General features: G+C 45.9%; 5 protein-coding genes across 5 annotated transcripts; 2 read left to right on the top strand and 3 right to left on the bottom strand.

Moving 5' to 3' along the window:
• Positions 1-2,258: 2,258 nt before the first annotated feature.
• SERLADRAFT_396185 (uncharacterized protein) lies at positions 2,259-2,646 on the bottom strand (the record flags this gene model as incomplete). Its single annotated transcript, XM_007321120.1, has 1 exon — positions 2,259-2,646. A coding segment is annotated over one exon (265 nt), but the record flags the coding sequence as incomplete, so codon positions are not given.
• A 4,365-nt stretch (positions 2,647-7,011) lies between these two features.
• SERLADRAFT_396184 (uncharacterized protein) lies at positions 7,012-7,310 on the bottom strand (the record flags this gene model as incomplete). Its single annotated transcript, XM_007321119.1, has 1 exon — positions 7,012-7,310. A coding segment is annotated over one exon (242 nt), but the record flags the coding sequence as incomplete, so codon positions are not given.
• Positions 7,311-11,429: 4,119 nt separating this feature from the next.
• On the top strand, positions 11,430-13,063 carry SERLADRAFT_440663 (uncharacterized protein; the record flags this gene model as incomplete). Its single annotated transcript, XM_007321118.1, has 6 exons — positions 11,430-11,469; positions 11,701-11,973; positions 12,030-12,053; positions 12,097-12,258; positions 12,319-12,513; positions 12,579-13,063. The coding sequence occupies 6 exons, from the start codon at positions 11,430-11,432 to the stop codon at positions 13,061-13,063; spliced, it is 1,179 nt and encodes a 392-aa protein (XP_007321180.1).
• A 576-nt stretch (positions 13,064-13,639) lies between these two features.
• On the bottom strand, positions 13,640-14,052 carry SERLADRAFT_396183 (uncharacterized protein; the record flags this gene model as incomplete). The annotated part of the gene is made up of 1 exon (XM_007321117.1): positions 13,640-14,052. A coding segment is annotated over one exon (197 nt), but the record flags the coding sequence as incomplete, so codon positions are not given.
• A 7,721-nt stretch (positions 14,053-21,773) lies between these two features.
• On the top strand, positions 21,774-22,735 carry SERLADRAFT_440659 (uncharacterized protein; the record flags this gene model as incomplete). Its single annotated transcript, XM_007321116.1, has 4 exons — positions 21,774-21,780; positions 21,835-22,070; positions 22,132-22,383; positions 22,445-22,735. 4 exons carry the CDS (start codon positions 21,774-21,776, stop codon positions 22,733-22,735), a joined length of 786 nt encoding a protein of 261 aa, XP_007321178.1.
• Positions 22,736-23,854: the final 1,119 nt, after the last annotated feature.

Here is a 23,854-nt window from a genome sequence, read left to right as displayed (position 1 = left end):
GATCCCAATTCCACTGAACTCTTCACCACTTTCTCTGATGCTGATCATGGTGGTGACAAGGACTCTGGTCGTTCTACTGGTGCCTATATTGTCAAGATGGGATCTGGTGCTGTCTCCTGGAGCTCCAAGCTTCAGAACATTGTTGCTCTGTCCACCACTGAAGCAGAATACATTGCTGCTGTTGAGGCTGGCAAAGAGATCTGCTGGATGCGAAATTTGTTGAAGGAAATGGGCTATCCTATCACCTCTCCTTCCACCCTTCATATTGACAACCAATCTGCCATCTCTGTATCCAAGAACCCTGAGCACCATGGTCGGATGAAACACCTTGATCTGCGATAGCATTGGTTGAGAGATGTTGTTGACTCTGGGCAGATTGCTCCTACCTTTGTTCCCACTGCTGAAATGCCTGCAGACTTGTTGACCAAGGCTCTTGCCAAGCCTAAAGTGGAAGTGTTCAGGAAGATGATGGGACTTATTAGATCAGGGGGGAGCTGATGCTTGGGAGGTGCAGCATCAGGGGGGAGTGTTAGTTTTGGTGATTCTGCACCTTTGTGCTACCTATATATTTTCATTCCTTTCTCTATCTATTCTTCTATCATTCACTATTGATTGTGTTCTCTATTATTTCGCCTTTGTGGCTGCTTTGTTTACCTTTGTTTACAAAACTTCGGACAGTACTGCAGAGTCCAATGCTTCCTATTCTCTAGTTACTCACATTGGACTCTAGTTCCAGTCCCTGATTGCTCTCAGCAAGTGGCTAGACACTTCCTTCAATCTTTGTTCTTAATAGATGGAGCAGTGAGAAGAGTATACCCTGTGCTAGCCTGCTATGTGGCCGATTATCCAGAGCAGTGTCTGGTGACGTGCTCAAAATATGGTACCTGCCCCAAATGCAAACGACCTCCAGAAGAGCTTTCAGCCTCTACTGCAGGAGAGCCACGTACTGATCAATGGACAGAGTCAGTAATCAACAAGGCTAAGGAAGATACGCATTCATTCCATCAGTTTCAAGAGAGGTGCAAGGAGCAACTAGTATCTGAATCCGTCTACAAGCCTTTTTGGACCGGTTTTCCTCACTGTAACATCCATATTGCAATCACTCCTGATGTCCTCCACCAGTTATACCAGGGCGTTTTCAAGCACATGGTGCATTGGTGTCAGAAACTACTAGATCCTAAGGAACTTGATGCATGCATCAGAGTGTTATGCACAAAGTGCTTAACAAAGTCTGAGGGTTCGTCGAGTTTGTTCAAAGAGACTTATCCGAAGACAAGTTCGAGGATGTAATTCTGAATAGAGGGATTCCAACGGTTGTTGGTCTTCTTCCGTGTGGAAGTCTGATCTTGGAAGTTCTAGCTTTGTAAGCGTGAACTGTGTAGAATTGTATTGGAGAATACTACTACTGTTACAAGCGTATTTATAGAGAAGTAAGTCGGTGATAGGAGTTACGTCCTATCTAGGGTAGGTCTGTCCATTGAGGACTGAGTACTATACAAAGTAATAGAAGTGCGAGAGGAGCGGAAGTGTATGTGAGGGACGTGAGTCATCGGTCCGATGGTATAACCGATGAGTAAAGAGAAATGAGTAGTCCGTAATAGAGGTAGACAAATCGTAACATTACCCCCTTACTTGCTTCGAATTTCACCGAAATTCGGTACCCTCACCATCCATGTTGTAGCTGTCGTCGTAGCTGACATCTCCATGTAATCCCTCCATCAGAATCCTATCTTCGTTTTCCCTACGAATAGGGCACCAATTGAAACTATGCCCTGGTGCGCGTCTATCGCAGTCGGGGCAATAGTAAGCTTCGCAGTAATATGTACGGTGATCACTCCAACCGCAGTTTTGACAGTAAGGAGCGTTGTCGCGAACACCTTGGTGGTACTTTCATCGGGTATTGGACGAGGTGTCGGATTTGGGAGTGGGGGGATCGTCATCTCCCAGGTTGTACGTTCCCGCGTACAATTGGTCGATCATGTCGGCGTCATCTACGTTGATTGGATTGGAAGGGGAGCCGGTCTCAGGCCTGCGCGTTACGCCAGGCGGACTGTCTTTCGGACTCTTCGATGTACGAGATCGCCGATTTGATGGAGTTCTGACGGCGGGGATCTGAAGTATCACTTCTTGTCGGCCTAGTCAGGCGACGGGTTTGGGCGTTTGGTACCGGTCGAGGCGGAGGTGACTGTGGTGGTAGTGGTTCTGGGTTCGACCCAGTGGAACGGGGACTGGAGGGGTCCGACCCTTGTGAGGTTGGGCTGGTTGGGACGGTGGGAATGTATTTTTCCGCTAACTGGGTGGGCGGAGGTTGTGGAGTGGCGGTGGGGTAGGTGAGCTCCGGGGTAACACTGATCTGATCTGGGTATAATGGGGACCGGCGGGACAAACCGGGTGGAGGAGTACTCGTATAGCCGTCTCGCTCTATCCGCGTGCGCGCCTCGGTTAGCAAGATCTTCCCGCCTAATTCCAAATATGCCTTTGCCGCGTCCGTCTGCCCACTCAAGGAGTTCATCCTCAAGCGTCGTTCCAAAGATTCCAAAACTAACTTTTCCATCCGGAGTGCCCGACAGATACTCGAGTCCTGATTGTTGTGCCGCGAATGCTCGTTTTCCAACGAATGTAGTGAGTCTATGGCTTTCAGGAGTTCGTCAGCCACGAGGTCTATGTTAAGGAAGGTGTATAGGGAAGAAAGAGCGTGGTACGCATCGGGATAGCGTTTTTCTGTTTCACGAAATAGATAGACGTGGGCGTTTTTGGCTGACATTAATTCTATGGCGTCAGAGACGTCAGCCTGGTTGTGTCGTTGCCCTCGGGCAAAGGACACTCGTTCGTCGGCTAGCATGTTGGCTTCGCCGGGTACAGAGTAGGTGGCGATGGGGAAGCCGGTAGAGTGAGAAGTAGACATGTTGTGTGTTTTGAGAGACAGAGGATTGGTGGTGGTGGGGGTGGTTGTCTCTTCAACGTAGTTTGTGGTCTCTCTTATAGGCTTCCAGTATCTCCGCAGCATTGGTCAGGTGTTCTTCTGGTTCCCATGAGTTTTCGGAATGAGGGTAATGGCGCCATTTGATCAGGTAACGGCGTCCGCGTTTCCAGGGTTTGTGTCTAAGAATACTTTCTACTTCATATTCTTCTTCTTCGTTGATAAGGTCAGGTGGTGGTCGGATAAAGTTCGGTCCGTGAGTGTCGGTTTCGGTATATGGGGTTAAGAGGGATGCGTGGAAAACGTTGTGTATCCTCCAATGGGGAGGTAACGATAATCGGTAGTTTACCGGAGAGATCTTTTCTTGGATGCGGAAAGGTCCGATGCGTTTCATGTTGAACTTCTTGTATTCGGTGGCTTTTTCCCGCAGGTTGGTGTTTTCTAACCACACCTTTTGTCCTTCTGAGAATCTGGTGAACTTTCCGTTTGTTTGTTTCATCATCTTGCTTCTCGCTAGTTCGTGTGCTTTTAGAGTGTTCTCTCTTGCCCTAAGTAGTTCGGATAATCATTTTTCTACTGACGGGATGTTTGTGGATCGGTGTTTAGTCGGGATTCCTCGGGGTTCGTATCCCATGAGGAGGTAGAATGGCGATTGGTTATTCGTGGAGTGTGGCCGTTGGTTGTGGCAGAATTCGGCCGTCATAAGGTACTTTGCCCAACTGTGTGGTTGATTCTGGCAAAAGATGCGGAGGTAGATCTCTAGTTCTTGATTGGATCGTTCTGTTTGTCCGTCAGTCTGTGGATGGTATTCCGTGGAGAGTGCGGTTTTGATGTTTAGGAGTTTGTGGAGTTCTTTTGATACTTCAGAGGCGAATTGTGGGCCTCTGTCGGATATGATTTTGTCGTGTAGTCCAAACCGTTTGAAGACAGAGTCATGGAAGATTCGTGCAGTTTCGAGTGCGTCGATGGTTTTGTGGCAAGGTGAGAGGATTACCCCCTTACTAAGTCCTTGGTCTACCACGACCATTATACTGTCATACCCTATAGACTCGGGTAAGTCTGTAATGAAATCCACCGAGAGATACTTCATCGGTTCACTGGTCTTCGGTGTTTGATTCGGGATCAACGGTACCGTGGTCGGATGCGTGTTTACTTTGGCTTGTTGGCAAGTTGCGCATCCTTTCACGTATTCCTCTACCTGTTTCATCATTCCTGGCCACCAATAGGACTTTTTTATTAGTTGATAGGTTTTTAGTCTTCCTGGGTGTCCTGCGGTTAGCGAGTCGTGGTGATTTTTGATGATCGTTCTCTGTTCTTCTGCAGTGTCGATCAGTAGTTTGTTCTGATAGAAGAACTGTCCTTCCGCTTTGTGCCAATCTTCCTTTTTCGTTCTTCCAGGGTAGTTGTCGTTGGTGAGCATTGCTTGCTCTATTGTGTCTTTTATTGTTCTCGTGTGATACAGAAACGCCGACGCTGGTATCATTGGGGTGTCGTCGTCGTCGTCCGTGTTATCGATGTACAAGTCGGGTCGTCTCGAGAGTGCGTCAGGTACCACCATGTGGGTTGCAGGTACGTGCTCTAATGTGTAATTGTATTGTGACAGTTCTAGCTGCCACCTTTGTTGTCGTGGTGTGAGTTTTCTGGCCTCCTGCCAGTACATCAGGTTCTTGTGATCCGTTAGAATTTGGATTGTGTGTGGGCTTCCTAAAAGCAGGTGTTTCCACTCCTTCAGAGCTCTTATTACCGCTAAAAGTTCCTTGTCGTAGATCTGGTAGTTTTTCTCTGCCGGGGATAGGGTTTTCGAGAAAAATGCGCACGGGTGCCATTGTCCTTGATCATCTGGTTGCATTAACACAGCTCCGGTGGCGTGTTTGCTCGCGTCCGCTGCTATCTTCGACGGTTTCGAGGAATCGGGGATTTGGGTTACAGGGGATTCGAGGAATCTTTGTTTCAATAGTTTGAAAGCGTCATCTTCGATTTTTGTCCAGTTCCACTTTTTGTCTTTTTCTAGCAAGGCGTTTAGGGGTCGGGCTAGGTTAGAGTAATGGCCTATAAACTTCCTGTAGAAGTTTCCGTAACCTAAGAACTTCCGTACGCCCTTGGGGTCTTTCGGGGTTGGCCAATCGCGTATTCCTGCGAGTTTGGCTGGGTCCATGGATACCTGGTTGTGGGAAACAATCATTCCCAAGTATTCGATGGTTTCCGCCTCAAAGGTACATTTTTCAAGTTTCAGGAATAGGTCGTTTTCTCGTAGCCTTTGTAGAACCTGTTTTGTCCGGATGCGGAGTCTTTCAACATGGGTGTCAAAGATGAGGATGTCGTCCATGTATATGATCATCCAGCCTTCATCAATATAGTCTTTGAATTTGTCGTTCATCAGCCTTTGGAATGTTGCCGGGGAATTGCACATGCCGAAAAACATGACCGTTGGTTCGAATACTCCCTTGCTGGTTTTGAAGGCAGCTTTCCATTCGTCTCCTTCTTTTATCCTTACGTTGTTGTATCCCCAACATAGATCCAGTTTAGTAAAGACGGTGGCTCCTTTCAATCTTTCGATGAGGTCGGGTATCAGGGGTAGTGGATATGGGTCTTTTACGGTATATGCGTTTAGTTTTCTGTAATCTTGGCATGGTCGGAGTGATCCGTCCTTCTTGCCAATGAAGAAGAAGGGGGACACCTGTGGCGGCTTGCTCGGCCTGATGTATCCCTTTCTGTAGTTTTCCGTTAAGAACTCCGTTAATGCTTCGTCTTCCTTTGGTGCCAATGGGTATAACTTGCAATCTGTTGGTACAAATTCTGGTTTCATGTTAATTGCATGATCATATTCCCGTCGCTTGGGGAGTCTTTCCGATTTCTCCTTGTCAAAGACGTCTGAATAGCCCTTATATTCATCTGGGAGGATATGTTTTTCTTTTCTTTCTCCGTGTATTTGCGCGTGTTCCATTGCCGAGTTGACTTTTAACCAAATTGTGGTTCGAGGATAGGGTGTGTGGTCGGATACGTATCTGTGAATGGTTTCGTATTTGTCCTCGTCTACTGTGGTTGTCCTGATTTTTGTTTCCGTGGTAGTTTGGTTTGTCCTGATTGAGTGTTTGTTTGAGTACGGTAATTCTTTGTCTTTCCAGTTAATGACCGGGTTGACTTTTCGTAACCAGGGGAAGCCTAGCAATACGTCTTCTCCGTCCAGTCCGGTTAATAGAAACTTCGTAAACAACCTGTTTTGTCCTCCTGCGTCTATTCTCTGATAGGTGCAATGCGTAATTTTTCCGTTTTTGTTCGTGGTTCTGTCAACATTTTTACATGTTATAGGGATTGGGAGTTTTTGCAGGGGGAGTCGGTTTTTAATGGCGAATTTTGTGTCCATGAAGTCGTCCGTAGCTCCTGAATCTATCAGGGCTTTGGTTCCGATGGTTTTCTGTTTTAACGAGCAATCAATTCGTAAAGAGTTGGCATTGATCGTTGCTATTGTTACAGTTGCCATTTTCGACGGTACTAACATCGGGGTAGTCTGTCGTTTCAAAAACCCTTGTCTTCTAATTCTTTCATCGCCTCAGCTTTTTGGTCTTCTCCCAACTCCCTCCACATCCTCATGATGTTTTGGACCTTGTCTTCTTCTACCACTGTCTTGACGTCATCTTCAGTTTTGGTTTGACGTACCTTTCTTTCGGGAGTCTCTCCTTTGTTCCTATAATTCCTCCCGATGTGTCCTTTTTCGTTGCATATGAAGCACCTTCCTTCCTTCCTCCTGGTTTCTTCTTCGTCTTTGGTCAGCCTTTTCACGCTGGTGGATGGTCCACTTTTGCGATTTTTGTCGTACTGTCTTTCTTTGTTTCTGGTCCCCCACGTTCCTTCCGAGATGGCGTTGGCACTGATCCAGTTGGCATCTAGGTTGGCCACCGTGTTCATCCAGTCTTCAATGGTGACCAGTTCCTTTCCGGTGAGCGCTCCGCGGAGGAGGGGGGGTCGGATTGCCTTTTGATAAACCATGATCATGGCTTCGTTGTTGATGCCACTTTTCCCGGCATCTAGCATAAACCTCGAGTTGAATGCCACTGCATTTTCTCCTGGTTCCATCCTCATTTTCATCAAGGCGGCCGAAGCCGTTCCTTTGACATTTGCTGTTCTGAAACTGGCTGTGAACGTTTTCATAAAATCTGCCCATGTGGGGTAGGCATTCTTGTCTTTGTATTTGGTCATCTTGGCTTCACTCCATGAGGCGGCGGTTCCGTCCTTCATGTAGCTGAGAGCCACGTACACCTTTTTCTTGTCCGAGGTATAAATGGTGTCGTTGATGTCAAAGTGTAAGTCAGTGGATGATATCCATCTTTGGGCCTTGTCTGGGGTCCCATCAAAGTTGTCGATTTTCCCAATCATAGTGGGTTTGGGTGTCGTAGCGTTTGACATGGTGTAGGTAGGTGGGGTAGGAGATGGGTTGGGTGCGGTGGGGAGTATCTGTGGTGTGGGAAGGGGTATTGGTTCACCTTCCGCTGCGTATTCTTCGAAGTCGTCTTCGTTGTAGATGTTTTCTGTGGTTACTGGAGGATCGTGTTGTGTTCTGGGGATTAGTTGTGGATGACTTTCCGCGTAGAACTGTAGCCAACGTGTTCTGGCTTCGTAGAATGCGTCTGCCTGTTCTCTGGTGTGGAGTCAGGTGACGTCTGGTTGAGGGAAGGGGGGTGGTGCTGCTATCCTTCCTTGTCTGGACGATGTCGGGGGTGTTGCTGCCTGTGTCTGTAAATCGTCTGAGCTTCTTCCTGCTCTCTGAGATCTGGTTCTCGGTCGTTGCGACGTATTGTCGGCTTTTTCTTCCCAAACCTAAATAGGTGGGACTTCTGGTATGGAATACGATTCTTTTGTTACGCACAAAGTGCTTAACAAAGTCTGAGGGTTCGTCGAGTTTGTTCAAAGAGACTTATCCGAAGACAAGTTCGAGGATGTAATTCTGAATAGAGGGATTCCAACGGTTGTTGGTCTTCTTCCGTGTGGAAGTCTGATCTTGGAAGTTCTAGCTTTGTAAGCCTGAACTGCGTAGAATTGTATTGGAGAATACTACTACTGTTACAAGCGTATTTATAGAGAAGTAAGTCGGTGATAGGAGTTACGTCCTATCTAGGGTAGGTCTGTCCATTGAGGACTGAGTACTATACAAAGTAATAGAAGTGCGAGAGGAGCGGAAGTGTATGTGAGGGACGTGAGTCATCGGTCCGATGGTATAACCGATGAGTAAAGAGAAATGAGTAGTCCGTAATAGAGGTAGACAAATCGTAACACAGAGCACTTCCTCCCTGCTTTGGTGTTCGTTATTTCAAGAATGGCTTTTCTGCTCTTGGTCAAATAGGGGGGAAGGAACGGAAAGATATGGCAAAGATACTGTTGGGATGCCTTATTGGCAAACTTCCATGTCATGCTATCATCACCTATTGATCACTTTTAGACTTTATTCAGATAACACAATACCCGACACATGATGATACCACCTTGGGCTACCTTGCCCAATCTCTCAATATTTTTCACCAACACAAGGATATCCTTATTCGTCTTGGAGTCAGGGACCATTTCAACATACCTAAATTTCATTCCCTCTTACACTACCAGGAGTTTATCACATGGTTTGGCACCACCGACAACTACAATACGGAGATGTTTGAAAGATTTCATATAGACTTTGCTAAAGATGGATGGAGGGCCTCCAATAAGAGGAACAAAGCTCCTCAAATGATCACCTGCAAAAACAAAAACAGTCAATGCATCTATGGGTCACAAAGCACACTCCAGTTTCTGAAGCTTCAAGTCCGGGCTTCTTTGCACAGCCACCACCCGCGGAAGACAGGGATAGCATCCGCAGGCCATTATCTACAACTCATAGTACAAAAACTCTGACAGAATAAGCAATAAAACAAAAAAAATCTCACTCAAGTATTTACAGGTCAAAAAGCGCACTCCGGTTTTTGAAGCTTCAAGTCTGACTTCAAATGTGCAGCCACTGCTCCGCACCCGCGGAACAAGCATGCAAGGGCTATTATCTATGACTCCCAATACACAGACTGTAATGAAATAAACTGTAGAGAAAAAAAAGTCTCAGTTATCTGTTTATCAGTCAAAAAGTGTACTCCAGTTTGTGATGCTCTGAGTCCGGGTTGACATGTACAGCTACAAATCCGCGCCCGTGGACAGAGCATGTGAGAGCTATTATCTATGACTCCCAGTACAAGAGCTATAGTAAAATAAACATCAGAAAAAGAAAATCTCATTCATGCATCCATGGGTCAAAAAGTGTACTCTGGTTTTTGAAGCTTCAAGTCCGGCTTTAAATGTGCAGGCACCGCTCCGCACCCACAGACAAGGCATGTGAGTGCTATTATCTATGACTCCCAGCACTCAGACTGTAATGAAAAAAACAGTAGAAAAAAAGAAAAGTCAGTCATCTGTCAATCATAGTCATACTACCTGTGATAAGGAAATGTGGCATAAGGCAGCGGTGAATAATTCTGTTCAAATAGCAAGTACATCCCAGCCAAGCACACAAGTAGTACCAACAAACTCCAGGATCACTCTGAGTCACCAAATAAACCAGTACCCACAGTCAAAGTCAAGGTTGCCAATACGTGAAATTCCATCAGATAGTGGATTTCAAAGACAAAGAATGATACAGAGCCCACGTGCAATCTGCCCCATACATGGACAATATCAAGGTACTAAATGACACAAAATAATACAAAAGTCATTCAAGAAAAATCAACGCAAAGTCCGTGTAGCAAAAGTGAGTCAAAAGAAAAACAGGACTTTTACCAAAAGCCGGGGGGAAATGAATCATACGCTAGTTAGAATCAGCGTCGGGAACGTAGTGATAAGCCCCCCTTGGGGGGTTGGGGGGGCCTGGTTAATATGTTAGAGTAGGACAACCACAAATACCAACAACACACAATAAAGCAAAGCAAGCCTGGTTAAAAGGTTAGAGTAGGACAACCACAAATACCAACAACACACAACAAAGCCAAGCAAAAAGTACGAACCAACCAAGTCACTGACAGTTCCCTTGGCCAAATCACCACTGCCATGCACCGTTGATTCAGACCAAATACAAGTCAAGGTGGACAACAAATCCACGCAATCCCTTGCAAAATACCTGGACAATAAGGTTATGAGACATCGTAGGTTGGTTCAGACCCATTCCTAGGGTTGGAATTTACCCAAATTTTCATGCTTTTGAGGGCATGGGTATACATCCACACAAGCACTTGCCTACTGCCATGGGAGAAAGGCATGTAAAGGGGCTTCTTGGACGCCCCAAACTGCACCTGTGGTATGCCGTAAGATGCAAACTATATGCGCTGTGGGTTGAGGTCTGGCATTTGCGCTTGCACACCAAGTCTAGGGGTTACAATTTGACAGGAGCAGGTAGTACACATTGCATTACTTTGGTTGATTGCATCGTGACGTAACATAGTGGTGTGATATGAACACAAAGGTGTGATGCACACCTCAGTTGCAAAGTCCTGTGGCAACCTATTTGGGCGTCTTCGACGCCTGGATTGCACTGACCCTTCAGGGAGGGTAGCAAAGGTACCAGACACTCGGCGCCCAGACATGCACTGTATGGTGCTTGGCACAGTGGTTGGGCAGTGCCACTTTGGGGCGTCTGGGAAGCCCAGAACACCCTCAGCAGCGCTTTGCACAATCTTATGTGTCATCTATGCTAGAGGTAGGTTGGGACATTCTTTTCTTCTGGGTACTTCACATTTATCTTAACCAGACAAGTAACTAGACAAGTACCTTTCAAAGAAGTGTTATGCCATAGGATGATGTGAGATGCTCATTCTGCCAAGATGAGTAAGTCACTGGGGAATGTTGTAGATTCTCCAGATGTTATCAAAGGTTTACCACTGGAGTCCCTGCATGAAAAGTTCTATGAAGGCAATGTGGATGAGGAAGAAATTGCTAAAGCAATCACTAGATAGAAGAAAGATTTCCCGAAAAGTATAACATAGTATGGATCAGACGTCAATGCTGAGCTCAGTGCCACATTGGGGCATCCTGGACGCCCGGAATGCGCTGAGCAGTGCTTTGCAAAGCAATCCCAAGCTCAGTGCCACAGGTGGGCATCCTGGACACCCGGAATGCACTCAGGAGTGCTTTACAGCGCTTAAAAAAGCATTCCCAAGCTCAATGCCACAATGGGGCATCCTGGACACCCAGAATGTGCTTTGTGCAGCTTTGTCCAAGCACTCTTTCAGGCAGTGCCACCGAGGGGCGTCTGGGAAGCCCATATCCTTGCAATTGTGACACTTTAAAAAGAGAACCTTACCTACTGCAACAGTGGGGCGTCCTGGAAGCCCGACAAGCTCTTTGCTTTGCTTTGACAACCTGTAACATCATATTAGCTTTGTTTCGCATTACACTCTATACATAAAATAAGTAGCGAAGCAATGTGACATAATCATACAAACACTTCGTATGAGATACTCAGTTTGATCGGCATTTTAGAAAGCTCACCCTTGACAATGCCTTGATGCCTGATGCTATCAGTCCACAGTATGCAACTCGTGCATGTGGGCAAAGGGGTCGGACTTTGAAATTTTTTGATAAAGTGACTCTTGAGCAATCTGCTGCTAACCATTTAGCACAACACTTCACATCATAACACCATATCCATATCTCTCACAATAAATTCAACATTATGCCCTCCTTCACCATCGCCGGCGCCTTGCTAGCTCTCGCAGATCCCGACAATGATCCTTGGGGATAGGGTCATTGGCAATTGCTCACTGAATATCATACAGCCCCATGGCTTGTCAACGATGGCCCTCACAATATTGTTCATTGGAGCGCCCAAACTCGTGAGGCGGTATCATCATGTGTCTCATTGTTCTTTGCAGCCCCTGCCGACGAGAAATTGCAAGTCACGCAGTGCAAATCAGACTCGCACGTTGAAGGTCGTACCGCTTGGACATCCTTTGTCAGCGCAAATTGGAAGTTGGTGTGGAAGGTTCAGGATCTCATTGACTCTACGTTGAAAGAGCAATTCTGTGGCCCTTATGAGGCAATGTCTCTAAGTATTCTCATTTCGGAATGTTGTCATATACTAATATCTTATTTTCTAACCCCATAGCTCCCAACATTGGAACGAGCTCAGGTGCAATGAGCATATCCATTCCTCGCTCATGCTCTCTTTGGAGAGGATGGCGCTGTAGACACCACCGCATCCCTCCTCAAAGATAACGTACAGGACTTTATTGAGCGAGTCATAGCGTGCACTTGGAACCGCTACCGCAAGAATCTAAATTGCGAACACGTGAAAATGGTTCAATTGCAGGCAAACGTGAAAACATCTTGGACCGGTATGCGCACTTCTAACTCTTTGACTATTATTCTAACAACAATCTTTCTCGCTCTCACAGAACTAACTACAAGCAACGTCACCCCCACATCAGCTCGCATCAGACGGTATCTGGCCAGCAGTGATAAGCTTATCACATTGTTGCAGCACTACGCCAATCCCGAGTCAGTCAAGCAGATTGAAGATCAACGCCGACAACTTATCGACATGCTCGGAGCAATGGGTCTTTATAAGAGTGGAAAATCAAACAAGATGCGTAAGTCGCAACTCGTTTCGAAGTGTTTTCAGTGCTTACCTTGTTGGTTTTAATTTTGTCTATAGGAGTTCCTAAATTGCTGCGAGACGCATTAGAAAAACTTGCTAACACAGACCAAGTCTCAGGTCTGGAACGTGCCATTCACAAATTCATGGAGCGCTTGACCGATCAGGACATGCAGGCCATGCCCACCCTAGACTTCGAGTTGCCGCCTGTGATCGCATGGAAAGAAGGTGTGGAAGACTTTGCAGATAAATCGGAAGACGATCTTTGGCGGATGCTGGGACTAGAACAGACGCGCGCCCTCCCACACTTCCAGACCAAAACCGATCCAACGGCCAGTATTAAACCGTGGTCCATCAAAGGCCAGACATGGCTCGACGAAAACAACACAGCGGTCCCCCTTCAACCTAAATGGCACCAACTGGTCGGCATCGTAAAGATGATGGACAAGGTATTGAAGGGAGAGCCATTGCTGTTAATGGACAAAGTCGGCGTAGGGAAAATGATGCAAGCGGGGTTACGCACGAAGTGCTTAACAAAGTCTTAGGGTTCGTCGAGGTTTATAAAGAGACTTATCCGAAGACAAGTTCAAGAACATAGTTCTGAGTGGAGGTCTTCCAACGAGAGTTGGTCTTCCTCTGAGTAGAAGTCTGATCTTACGAGTCTAGCTTTGTAAGCGTAAACTGCGTAGAATTGTATTGGAGAATACTACTGCTGTTACATGGTATTTATAATGGAAAGGAATCGGTGATAGGAGTTAGGTCCTATCTAGGGCAGGTCTGTCTGTTGAGGACTAAGTACTATAATAGGTACTGTGAATGCGAGAGGAACAGAAGTGTACGTAAAGGAAATGAGTCATCGGTCCGATGGTATAACCGATGAGTAAAAAGAAATGAGTAGTCCTTAAATATCCAATAGAGATTGTAACATTACCCCCTTACTTGCTCCGAGTTTCACCGAAATTCGGTACCTTCACCGTCCATATTGTAACTGTCGTTGTAGCTGACATCTCCATGTAATCCTTCCATCAGAATCCTATCTTTGTCTTCCCTGCGGATGGGACACCAATTGAAACTATGTCCCGGTGCACGACGGTCACAGTTGGGGGAATAGTAGGCTTCGCAATAGTATGTGCGATGATCGCTCCAACCGCAGTTTTGGCAGTATGGAGCGTTGTTACGAACACCTTCATGGTATCTTTGTCGGGTGTTGGATGAGGTGTCGGATTGGGGAGTGGTTGGATTGTCATCTCCCAGGTCGTACATTCCTGCGTATAACTGATCGATCATGGCTGCATCGTCATCTACGTTGATTGGGTTGGAGGGAGAGCCAGTCTCAGGCCTGTGCATTGCGCCAGGCGGACTGTCTTTCTGTCCCTTCGACATACGAGACTGTCATTTTGATGGAGTTCTGGCAGCGGGGATCTGGAGTATCGCCTCTTGCCGGCCACGTTGGGCTCCCCATCGGTTCGTCAGGTGACGGGTTTGGGTGTTTGGCACTGGTCGAGGTGGAGACGATGGGGGAGACAGTGGTTTTGGGTTCGACCCAATGGAACGGGGACTGGAGTGGCTCGACTCTTGTGAGATCGGGCTGGTTGGGACGGTGGGAATATATTTTTCCTCCAAAGGGATGGGCGTAGGTCGACGGGTGATGATGTGGTAAGTGCGCTCCGGGGTAACACTGGTCTGGTCTGGGTGCGACAGGGACCGGAGGGACAAACCGGGTGGAGGAGTACTCGTACAACCGTCTCGCTCTATCCGCGTGCGAGCTTTGTTTAGCAATGTCCTCCTGCCTGATTCCAAATATTCCCTTGCCAAGTCCATCTGCCCATTTGAGGAGCTCATCCTGAAGTGTCGTTCCAAAGATTCCAAAACTAACTTTTCCATCCGGAGTGCCCGACAGATACTCAAGTCTTGACTGCTGAGCCGCGAATCTTTCCAACGAATGTATTGAGTCTATGGCTTTTAAGAGTTTGTCAGCTATGAGGTCTATGGCAAGGAAGGTATGCATGGAAGAAAGAGCGTGATACACATGGGGGCAGCATTTTTCACTCTTGTAAAAGAGATAGGTATAGGCGTTTTTTGCTGACATTAATTTTATGGCGTCAGTGACGTCGGCTTGGTTGTGTCGTTGCCCACAGGCGAAAGACACTCGTTTGTCGGCTAGCAAGTTGGCGTCGCCGGGTATCGAGTAGGTGGTGATAGGGAAGCCGGTGGAGTTAGAAGTAGACATGTTTTGTGTTGAGAGACAGAGGATTGTTGGTAGTTCAACATGAAACACATCAGACCTTTTTGCAACCCAAGAAAAGATTTCCCCGGTGAACTACCGACTATCCCTGCCTCCCCATTGGAGGATACACCATGTTTTCCACGCATCCCTTCTCATGCCATATATGGAAACCAACACTCACGGCCCAAATTTTTTCCGACCACCACCTGACCTGGTCAACAAAGAAGAAGAATACAAAGTAGAAAGTATTCTTAGACACAAACCCTGGAAATGCGGGCGCCGCTACCTGATTAAATGGCGCCATTACCCTCATTCCGAAAACTCATGGGAACCGGAAGAACATTTAACCAATGCTGCGGAGATACTGGAAGCCTATAAGAAGGACCACAAGCTGCGTTGAAGAGACAATCACCCCACTTCTTGTATTTGGTGGCTTTTTCTCGCAGGTTGGTGTTCTCTAACCACACCTTTTGTCCTTCGGAGAATTGCGTGAACTTTCCGTTGTTTCGTTTCATCATCTTGCTTCTCGCAAGTTCGTGTGCTTTTAGGGCGTTTTCCCTTGCCCTAAGCAATTTGGATAATCGTTTTTCCACTGATGGGATATTCGCAGATCTGTGTTTAGTCGGGATTCCTCGGGGTTCATATCCCATGAGGAGGTAGAATGGTGATTGGTTGTTTGTGGAGTGTGGTCTTTGATTGTGACAGAATTTGGCGGTTGTAAGGTATTTTGCCCAGCTGTGTGGTTGGTTCTGGCAGAATATGCGGAGGTAGATCTCCAGTCCTTGATTGGATCGTTCTGTTTGTCCATCCGTCTGGGGATGATACGCAGAGGAAAGTGCAGTTTCAATGTTCAGGAGTTTGTGGAGTTCTTTGGATACTTCAGAGGCAAACTGTGGTCCCCTGTCGGATATGAGTTTATCGTGCAATCCGAATTGTTTGAAGATAGAATCGTGAAAGATTCGTGCGGTTTTGAGTGTGTCAATGGTTTTATGACAAGGTGAGAGGATTACCCCCTTACTAAGTCCTTGGTCTACCACGACCATTATACTGTTGTATCCTGAAGATTCTGGTAAATCAGTTATGAAGTCTACGGATAGGTACTTCATCGGTTCGGTGGTTTTTGGGGTCTGGTTTGGGATTAATGGTACGGTGGTGGGACGCGCGTTTACTTTCGCTTGTTGACAAGTTGCACATCCTTTCACGTATTCTTCCACTTGTTTCATCATTCCTGGCCACCAATAGGCCTTTTTGATCAACTGGTAGGTTTTGAGCCTTCCTGGGTGTCCTGCGGACAGGAAATCGTGGTGATCTTTGATGATCATCTTTTGTTCCTCTACTTTGTCAATCAGTAATTTATTTTGATAAAAGAACTGTCCTTCTTCTTTTCTCCAATCGTCTTTCTTTGTTCTTCCTGGATAATTATTGTTTGTGAGCATGGCTTGCTCGATTGTGTTTTTAATTGTTCGTGTGTGATACAGGAACACTGAGGCGGGTATCATTGGTGTGTCATCGTCATCTCCTTCTGTTTCGACGTATAAATCAGGTCTTCTTAAGAGTGCGTCGGGTACCACCATGTGGGTTCCTGGTACGTAAGTGTTTCCACTCTTTTAAAGCTCTCATTACCGTTAATAACTCTTTGTCGTAGATTTGGTAGTTCTTTTCAGTGGGGAATAGAGTTTTGGAGAAAAATGCACATGGGTGCCATTGTCCTTGGTCATCGGGTTGCATTAATACAGCTCCTGTGGCGTGTTTGTTGGCGTCTGCAGCAATTTTTTACGGTTTCGAGGAGTCGGGAATTTGTGTTACGGGGGATTCGAGGAATTTTTGTTTCATCAATTTGAAAGCGTTGTCTTCAGTTTGGGTCCAGTTCCACTTCCTATCCTTTTCTAGTAAGGCATTCAAGGGTCTGGCAAGGTCAGAGTAATGACCAATAAACTTCCTGTAGAAGTTTCCATAACCTAAAAACTTCCTTACGCCTTTGGTGTCTTTTGGGATTGGCCAATCGCGGATTCCAGCAAGTTTGGCTGGATCCATTGATATTTGATTGTGGGAAACGATCATTCCCAAATATTTGATGGTTTCTGCTTCGAAGGTGCATTTTTCTAGTTTTAGGAATAGGTCGTTATTGCGTAGTCTTTGTAGAACCTGTTTTGTTCGGAGTCAGAGTCTTTTGATGTTGGTGTCAAAGATGAGGATGTCGTCCATGTATATGATCATCCAACCTTCATTGATGTAGTCTTTGAATTTGTCGTTCATCAGCCTTTGGAATGTTGCCGGTGAATTGCACATGCCAAAGAACATGACCATTGGTTCAAACACTCCTTTGCTGGTTTTAAACGCAGCTTTCCATTTGTCTCCTTCTTTTATCCTTACGTTGTTGTATCCCCAACGTAGATCTAGTTTTGTAAAGATGGTGGCTCCTTTCAATTTTTTGATGAGGTCGGGTATCAGGGGTAGTGGATAGGGGTCTTTCATGGTATATGTGTTCAGTTTTCTGTAATCTTGGCACGGTCGGAGTGATCCGTCCTTCTTGCCGATGAAGAAGAAAGGGGACACCTGTGGCGGCTTGCTCGGCCTGATGTATCCCTTTCTGTAGTTTTCCGTTAAGAACTCCGTTAATGCTTCGTCTTCCTTTGGTGCCAATGGGTATAACTTGCAATCTGTTGGTACAAATTCTGGTTTCATGTTAATTGCATGATCATATTCCCGTCGCTTGGGGAGTCTTTCCGACTTCTTTTTGTCAAAGACGTCCGAATATCCTTTATATTCATCCGGGAGGTTATGCTCCTTCTTTTCTCCGTGTATTTGCGCGTGTTCCATTGCCAAGTTGACCTTTAATCGAATCGTGGTTCAAGGATAGGGTGTTTGGTCAGATACATATCTATGAATGGTCTTATACACGTCTTTGTTTACTGTGGTTATCCTGATTTTTGTTTCCGTGGTTGTTTGGTTCATCCTGATGGAGTGTTTGTCCGAGTTTGGTAATTCCTTGTCTTTCCAGTTAATGACAGGATTGACTTTCCGTAACCAGGGAAATCCCAGTAATACGTCTTCTCCGTCTAGTCCGGTCAATAGGAACTTTGTGAACCTGTTTTGTCCTCCTGTATCTATCCTCTGATAGATGCAATGCGTAATTTTTCCGTTTTTGTTCGTGGTTCCATCAACATTTTTACATGTTATAGGAGTTGGGAGTTTTTGGAGGGGGAGTCGGTGTCTGATGGCAAATTTTGTGTCCATGAAGTCGTCTGTAGCTCCTGAATCTATCAGGGCTTTGGTTCCGATGGTTTTCTGTTTCAACGAGCAATCAATTCGTAAAGAGTTGGCATTGATTGTCGCTATTGTTACAGTTGCCATTTTTGATGGTACTAACATCGGGGTAGTCCGTCGTTTCAAAAACCCTCGTCTTCTAATTCTTTCATCGCCTCTGTTCTTTGATCTTCTCCTAACTCCCTCCACATCCTCATGATGTTTTGGACCCTGTCTTCTTCCACCACTGTTTTGGTGTCATCTTCCGTTTCAGTTTGACGTACCTTTCTTTCAGGAGTTTTTCCTTTGTTCCTACAATTCCTTCCTATGTGTCCTTTCTCGTTACATATGAAGCATCTTCCCTCTTTCCTCCTTGATTCTTCTTCGTCTTTGGTTAATCTTCTGGTGCTGGTGGATGGTCCACTTTTGCGGTTTCTGTTGTTCTGTTTTTCTTTGTTTCTGGCGCCCCACGCTCCTTCCGAGATAGCGTTGGCACTGATCCAGTTGGCGTCTAGGTTTGCTACTGTGCTCATCCAGTCTTTGATGGTGAGTAGTTCCTTTCCGGTGAGTGCCCCGCGAAGGAGGGGTGGCCGAATAGCCTTTTGATAAACCATGATCATGGCTTCATTGTTGATGCCGCTTTTCCCAGCATCTAGCATGAACCTTGAGTTAAACGCTACTGCATTTTCTCCTTGTTCCATCTTCATTTTCATCAAGGCGGCTGAGGCTGTTCCTTTGACGTTTGCCGTTCTGAAATTGGCTGTGAAGGTTTTCATGAAGTCTGCCCATGTGGGGTAGGCATTCTTCTCTTTGTATTTGGTCACCTTGGCTTTGCTCCATGGGGCGGTGTTGCCATCCTTCATGTAGCTGAGGGCCACATATACCTTTTTCTTGTCGGAGTTGTAGATGGTGTCGTTGATATCAAAGTGTAGATCGGTGGATGATATCCACCTTTGGGCTTTATCTGGGGTTCCATCGAAGTCATCGATTTTCCCGATCATTGTGGGTTTGGGGGCTGCAGCGTTAGACATGGTGTGTGGTGGTGGGATGTGGGATGGAGCAGGTGCGGCGGGGAGTATCTGTGGAGTGGGAGGTGGTATCGGGTCGCCGCTTGCTGCAAACTCTTCAAAGTCGTTCTCATTGTAGAGGTTCTCTATGGTTACTGGGGGATCGTGTTGTGTTGTGGGCAGTAGCTGTGGGTGGCTTCCTGCGTAGTACTGTAGCCAACATGTTCTGGCTTCATAGAAAGCATTGTTGATGATGAGAACTGCTGTTAGAAAACCACACACAAAAACAAACTAACACACAATCCTCCCAGATTCCACGGAACTTGTTTATGGGCTTTGCCTCCTAGAACAGTGGAGTGGTCTGGTTGTTCGTGGGGTGGTACGTATAAAGATCCTTCAAAGTAAAAACCCAGATGTGTATGAGTGTGGGTTTTAAGGAGGAGGGATAGTTGAATTTATAGAAGATAGGGGCTTAGTGACGAGTATAGATGAGCACTACCTTGCTAATGGTAGCACAAGGTAGGTTTGAGAACGACAAGGATGACAAGGTGACAAGGTTCCCAGTGATAGCACGCTCCTGACGCACAAACTGTAGTGCTCAGAAGGACTCTAATCAAAAGGGATAACAATAACTTCAAAAGTGGGAAGTGACGATGACAGCAGTTGACAGTGGTAGCAGTGGGAAGTGTTGTGACTATATTGGATCACAAGTAGCAGAGAGTAGTGAACTTGAGATTAGAGAAGAAGTCTGGATTGGAGTTCTTGTTTTTTTTACAAGGTAAAATACAGGGGTTTATATAGTAAAAGAAAAGTAGGCTATGCACAGTATAGCTGTGCAAAAAGAATGAGAAAGAACATGAAGGAAGGAATGTACGCTGACAAATCCTGCATAGGTAGTACAGGATAAGATTGTCAAAAAAAGGAAAAGAAAGGGATAGAACAATGAATGCTGTGAGTAATGTCACAGGTTTGTACAGCCATAAAGTAAAGTCCAATAGCAAAAAGAGAGCAGGAAAATCATGATGTCATGGGAAGATGCAGTAAAAAAAAGGGCAAGGCAAAACACTATCAGTATCAACACAGTTCCTTTATTGTCAGTCAGGCATTCTAAAAAATATGTGTCCATAAAAATGATTCAAAAATCAAAAAAATAATTGCACTGTAAATGAATGTTCTGCTGAAGAAAAAGAAACTGGAGCCACCGGTCCACCACCTAGTCCAAATCCGACAGTTCCATGGCCTTACCAATGGACTGGTTGTGTTAGACCACCTGATCAAACGAGGGAGGGAGAGGAGTAGTTCCAATTTGGAACAAGTGAGTCCCAGGGAGCGTGTGGTAGGTGTAGCTGTAGCGAAGACGATGGACAAAAGATAAGTGTACCCAAGTGAATGGGACAGCGATGAACATGGGCAACGCAAGGGGATGAACTTTCTCCAGCTCAAAAACTACCCACCCACGCTCCAACCAGGCAAGACGAGTGACCGATGTTTTGATAGTATATGATGGCAGATCGACGTCATGAAGATGGACCTATTGCCCTATTTGGACCAGCCGCCGGGGCTTTGCTGATATCAGCAGTGGCACGTGGTAGTCAACAGATTGGCGACGGAAGCAGATAGGAAGTGGTGACATCAGAAATGGTGGGGGTGCAAATAAGATGAGGAGGAGGTGAGTGGAGGTGACGAAAAAGTGGATTAGAATGGGGATCCAGAAACGACCGTCAGGTGAGAATAAAAAGGAGAGGAAGGGGCCCATGGTGGGGCTAGGCAAAGGAAGGGGATTAAGGGAAACAACAAAAGCGAGGGCGCAATGCAATGTGTAGCCAGTGCCGACGCGAAAATTTGCCGAAATGCCGAAATGCGGAAAGTACCAAATGGAAAAGCAAAGGTGAGCGTGACTGGATTGCCTAATAGAGGTGGTGCTGATCAGCCACAAGTTCAAAAAAGGCAATATTGATTACTATTCCATGTGGCACTGTGCCTGTGTGGCGCAAAGGCGAGTCTTTTTGAATATTCGCTTCGTTATTGACACCTGTCCATGCTACCAATCAACTTTGGTGCATGACAGCGTCTGCTTGTTCTCTGGTGTGGAGTCGGGTTACGTCTGGTTGGGGAAAGGGAGGTGGTGCTGCTATCCTTTCTTGTCGGGATGACGTCGGTGGGGTTGCTGTTTGTGGGTTGTCTGAGCTTCCTCTTGCTCTCTGGGATCTGGTTGTTGGTCGTTGCGACGTCGTCGACTTTTTCTTCCCAAACCTAAATAGGTGGGACTTCTGGTTAGAATACAATTCTTTTGTTACACACAAAGTGCTTAACAAAGTCTTAGGGTTCGTCGAGGTTTATAAAGAGACTTATCCGAAGACAAGTTCAAGAACATAGTTCTGAGTGGAGGTCTTCCAACGAGAGTTGGTCTTCCTCTGAGTAGAAGTCTGATCTTACGAGTCTAGCTTTGTAAGCGTAAACTGCGTAGAATTGTATTGGAGAATACTACTGCTGTTACATGGTATTTATAATGGAAAGGAATCGGTGATAGGAGTTAGGTCCTATCTAGGGCAGGTCCGTCTGTTGAGGACTAAGTACTATAATAGGTACTGTGAATGCGAGAGGAACGGAAGTGTACGTGAAGGAAATGAGTCATCGGTCCGATGGTATAACCAATGAGTAAAAAGACATGAGTAGTCCTTAAATATCCAATAGAGATTGTAACAAGCGGTTGAAGTCATCGCGTGTACGGCCTATTTTCGTGATTTCTATCAGAAACATGAACAATTTCCTGGAATGTTTAGTAAGTACAATGTTCAGGCGTCCTGGACGGTCGACCACACTAACTCTCATCCAGGTAAATATAAATGCATTTCCACTGGGGCTAACCTCCCAGACCTCCCTACCATTCTCATCTGCCCGACCAATCTCCATGCTCAACTCACGAGCGAGATCGAACATTATTTACGTCGCGGAACCTTCGACCTCTTGCCTTACACCGGCAAACTCCAACAGTGCGAGCAATGGTGGGAAACTATATGGACACAATCAAAAATGTCTCCTGGGCGTCGCATCGCATTAGCGCCTCAAACTGTAAGTCAATCTCTCGCGTTTCGCGTTTCACTAGGCAAATTTCACATTTATCATTTCATAGGCATTACAGAGTGATTCTGACACTATCTGGGTCGCTTCTGACAACGACACTGGGGCACAGCCGCGTTTTGCATTACTACACAACAAATGGGTGAAACAGACGGTATACGGACAACAATGGGGCCTATTCGTGATGGATGAAGCTCATGTCGCGCGCAAATATAATAAGATTTATGTCGCTGTCCAGGCCCTTCGTCAGCAAGCCAATGTCACAATCGCGCTCACCGCTACACCCGTGCTAACAAAACCATTGGTAAGTGAAAAATCTCGAATTGTTATCAGTGATTTACCCTCTGGTTGATCCTTCACTTCAGGATCTATGGCACGTCGGTCGCTTTATTGGTGTGCCAGGATTTGAAGGATCCGACAACACTGATGAATACAGGACGATGAACAAAGAGATCAACACCTCCCAATGGAAAGATCGAAGGTCAAGAAAACAGGATAATCTCGACACGACTCTCCTCCGGGGTGTCATGATCGGCAACGATAAATACGCGAATGAGGAAGCCCAGCTATTAGATCCTTGGATTACCACTTGTAATCAAAGGTTCAGACGGTTCAGACAGGGAAAGTTCAGACAGCAGAACCTCGCAACCGTGTAATGGTCACATGACAGACATATATGGGAAGCTATTCCCACAACCAAATCAGGATATAAGCCCGGGATCATGTGGCGCAAACCAGGCAACAATACAGAGCCAAATAAAGCCAAACAAACACCAAAAAAATGAGATTTTCGCGATAACCACCAAGTCAAAGGGACGACGAGCCACGACCGAAGTAGGACATATGCCCGGGATCATGTGACACAACCCGGGCAACAATACAGAACTAAATAAAGCCAAACAAACACGAAAAAAATGAGATTTTTGCAATGACCACCAAGTCAAAGGGGACAACAATACAAGGTCGAACAGAGCCAAACAAATGCAAAAAAAAACAAGTTTTTCACAATCATCACCAAGTCAAAGGGACAACGACCCACGACATACATGTGGCACATTCCGGGCAATAATACAGAGGCAAATAAAAACAAACAAATCCGAAAAAAATGAGATATCCCCAGGATCATGTGACACATTCTAGGCCACAATACGGAGCCAAATAAAACCAAACAAAGACAAAAAAAATGAGATTTTCGCAATAAACCACCAAGTCAAAGGGACAAGTCACAACTACTACTCCAGCGATTATCAGGACAAAACATAGCCAAACAAATCCGAAAAAAAAACACAAGGTTTTTGCAAAAGTGACGACCACCCAGCCACATGTCAGTACAACATATCGGGACACAATGAAGCCAAACAAAACAGGATTTTTGCAAAAAAACGACCACCCAGCTGTCAAGTAAGTCATCAGAGACGACCAAGGGAAAAAATAAGTCCAAACCACTGTCAGTGGGAAAGATGATAAGACTAAACGTTCCCAACAGCCTGAGACAAGTTTACAAACACAAAACGAGTCAAAAAACGCGAAAATTCTCAGTCTCAAGATACAAGGCTTGTGATAGGAAATACAAACAAATAGAGCGGTCAATAAATCCACCATTGATTGCGTAGCAAATTGTATTGTTGTAAGTAAATAACGGGTATTCAGATGAATATATGATCATCGACCCATTTGGCTATCGGGCCAATGCCTTTTGCACGAAAAATGTCTGCACCAGCATCTCCAATCTGACCATACAAACCTGCAGAGGACAGATAAGCCAAAACATGTGA

This window comes from Serpula lacrymans, assembly GCF_000218685.1.
Source record: "Serpula lacrymans var. lacrymans S7.9 unplaced genomic scaffold SERLAscaffold_10, whole genome shotgun sequence".
Classification (NCBI taxonomy): Eukaryota; Fungi; Basidiomycota; class Agaricomycetes; order Boletales; family Serpulaceae; genus Serpula; species Serpula lacrymans.
This window is presented reverse-complemented; position numbering and strand designations above follow the sequence as displayed.